The sequence below is a fragment of the Wasmannia auropunctata genome, unplaced genomic scaffold, assembly GCF_000956235.1.
Source record: "Wasmannia auropunctata unplaced genomic scaffold, wasmannia.A_1.0 LD334560.1, whole genome shotgun sequence".
Classification (NCBI taxonomy): domain Eukaryota; kingdom Metazoa; phylum Arthropoda; class Insecta; order Hymenoptera; family Formicidae; genus Wasmannia; species Wasmannia auropunctata.
In genome coordinates this window covers 1,404-3,716 of record NW_012028330.1, presented here as the reverse complement: position 1 = coordinate 3,716, position 2,313 = coordinate 1,404, and the positions used below count along the sequence as shown (strand labels likewise).

The window sequence follows — 2,313 nt, the reverse complement described above, 5'->3', positions numbered from 1 at the left end:
CTTCGTGAAAAAGTTAGGCATGTTATATGATCGAAATGAAGGCAGAGCCAGATGTACAATAAAGAAATGAATATATGTGAGTCGTTAGAAATAAGTATAGAAGCCTAAATAAAGATATATTAGTAACCGATAAATTTGTGTATATGTATGCGTGATATATATTGTGGTAATAAACATGACACATCACTACACACTAGTACATCGATATCGCACGCATACATACTCACAAATTGTCGTAAACAGCGGATTTTTGGAGTTTGATCTAGGGTTTAGGATCCTCTTAATCGTTTACAGAAATGAAATCACGCGATAAATTCCGCTCAAAATTTTACAGTAATTAGCTGAAAGATGCTACTTGTCAAAAAGTAATGTGATTTTCTAAGAACTTATCGACTTGCCTTCGTATGTTGTAAATAACTATTCACTTGTGTAGTAAAATATTTCATAATAATATTAATAAAAATACACATATAAAATCTTAAAAAAACATTTTCATTAATATAGCAAAATTTAAAAAGTAAATCATAGAATTCTGTATAATTAAATTAGATTGACGTTGTGTATAATACCACCATAATGATTACGTATAAACATTTTATTGAATTAATATTTATTCGCGTTTTAGGCAATAAATAAATTTACATTTGAAGAAGAAACAGTATATACCTGAGAGTCCACGTTCCAATTGAACGAGTAATGGACCCGAAGTGGCTGCGCGTGCTTGTTCCATGTTTGCAACGTCGTACTCAATTGTGAGAGACGCGATCGGTGTGTCTGAACTCCTTCTAAGCGCGCGTTGTGCCTCTGCTAGAGTGAGTCCCCTCAATTCAGTATCGTCCACAGCCAATAACCGATCTCCGGGCCTGACTCTACCCTCTCTGGCGGCTGGACCATCTGCTTTCACCCCCGTCACTACCAATGCCCTTGACATCCCTCCGCGAAGAGTCACACCGAGACTACCATCCTCGCGCTCCACTCTCACTTGCGCGACCTTCGATGAAACGCTGGAAAGCGACGATAAGGCGCCAATAATGTTCGTTTCTTGATCGTTCAATAACAGAAAGCTATGAGGATGATACTGTATCTGTGTGAGCGTCTCTTCCGTTCTTGTTGAGTCGGAACTCGCGGATGTGGCGACACTTCCCGGTCTAGCTCGGCTCTTGTGTGAGCGCATTGTTGCCAGTCTCAACGAACTAAACATCCTTGTCGACTTCTATTCCGTGATTTGATATAGCCCAAAATACAATCTAACAAAATAATTATCATTATTTTTCCAAAAAGAAGACAATCTCTCACTAATAATTCCAATTACAATCCTTATCTTTTCTTTTATTTATATGTTTATAATTTTACACATGTGGCAATTATGGACATACCAATTTACAACAAGCGATAAATTACACGAATCACTTACAGTTAATACAAATTTTGCAAAAGATCTTTTTTATAGAACATCCTGTATATCCTTACTAAATTACTAAAATAACCTTTTATATTACACAATATGCAAAAGATTGACTTTTTAAGACCATATGTAGATTATTATCATTTTTTAAAACAGAATTGTATGATTTTTTTGCATAATACGATTTTTCTCATATGATTTAATATGTGTAATATAATTCTTTTAATTATTTTGTGTAAAAGTATTAAAGTATAGAATTATTTTTATAATTATCCTTAAAAAATCGATAGTACAAAATGCTTATACTTTATTCTAGCACATTTTAAAATAAAATACAAAATAAATCATAAACGATTTATTTTTTGACAACAATATATACATTTAATACCTTTATACACAGAATAATGAGATGAATCGATTCGTATAGAATAAAATATATTATAATTACTTTGCAAAAAAGATATGTAGTTGCATATTGCATAGCTTTTTTGAAAAGCAAGCATTCTTTACATCAATTGACTCATTTCATTATTCTATACATAAAAGTATTAAGGTACAGTTGTAAAAAAATTAATAATTTATGAGATATTTTATATTTTATTACAAAATATGCCAGTATAGGATATTTTGTAAACTATTGATTTTTTAACTGTGACAATAATTTGTCTCTGACCACCAATATAATTGGATTAATTACCAAGGGTTTTTTAAAACAAAAGTTAATGATGCTGACTTCAAACAACGATCTTATTTTCAATTTTAACTATGAATTCTTGTATAGACAAAGGAATATTATGGATTCAGAATTTATAAAATTGACTATGATATAATTTTTAAACCTTCAAATCTACATGGACTTTTTTAACCTTATTTACATACTTTTATCTTAATAGCAAAAATATAATAAT

The 2,313-nt window shown here is 31.0% G+C and overlaps 1 protein-coding gene across 2 annotated transcripts in view; it reads right to left on the bottom strand.

The window, feature by feature from the left end:
* LOC105458276 (glutamate receptor-interacting protein 2-like) overlaps nt 1-1,467 on the bottom strand; it is a 9,549-nt gene extending 8,082 nt beyond the window's left edge. Inside the window, exons 1-2 of one of the 2 annotated variants that reach the window (XM_011703445.1) lie at nt 1,080-1,467; nt 667-1,004 (exon numbers count right to left, since the gene is read on the bottom strand). In XM_011703445.1, coding sequence (XP_011701747.1) covers nt 667-1,004; nt 1,080-1,201 — 460 coding nt within the window. In that variant the 5' untranslated portion in view covers nt 1,202-1,467. Of the gene's footprint in view, nt 1-666 lie in introns of both variants that reach the window. The other variant, XM_011703444.1, reaches the window with a different exon arrangement.
* Nucleotides 1,468-2,313: the final 846 nt, after the last annotated feature.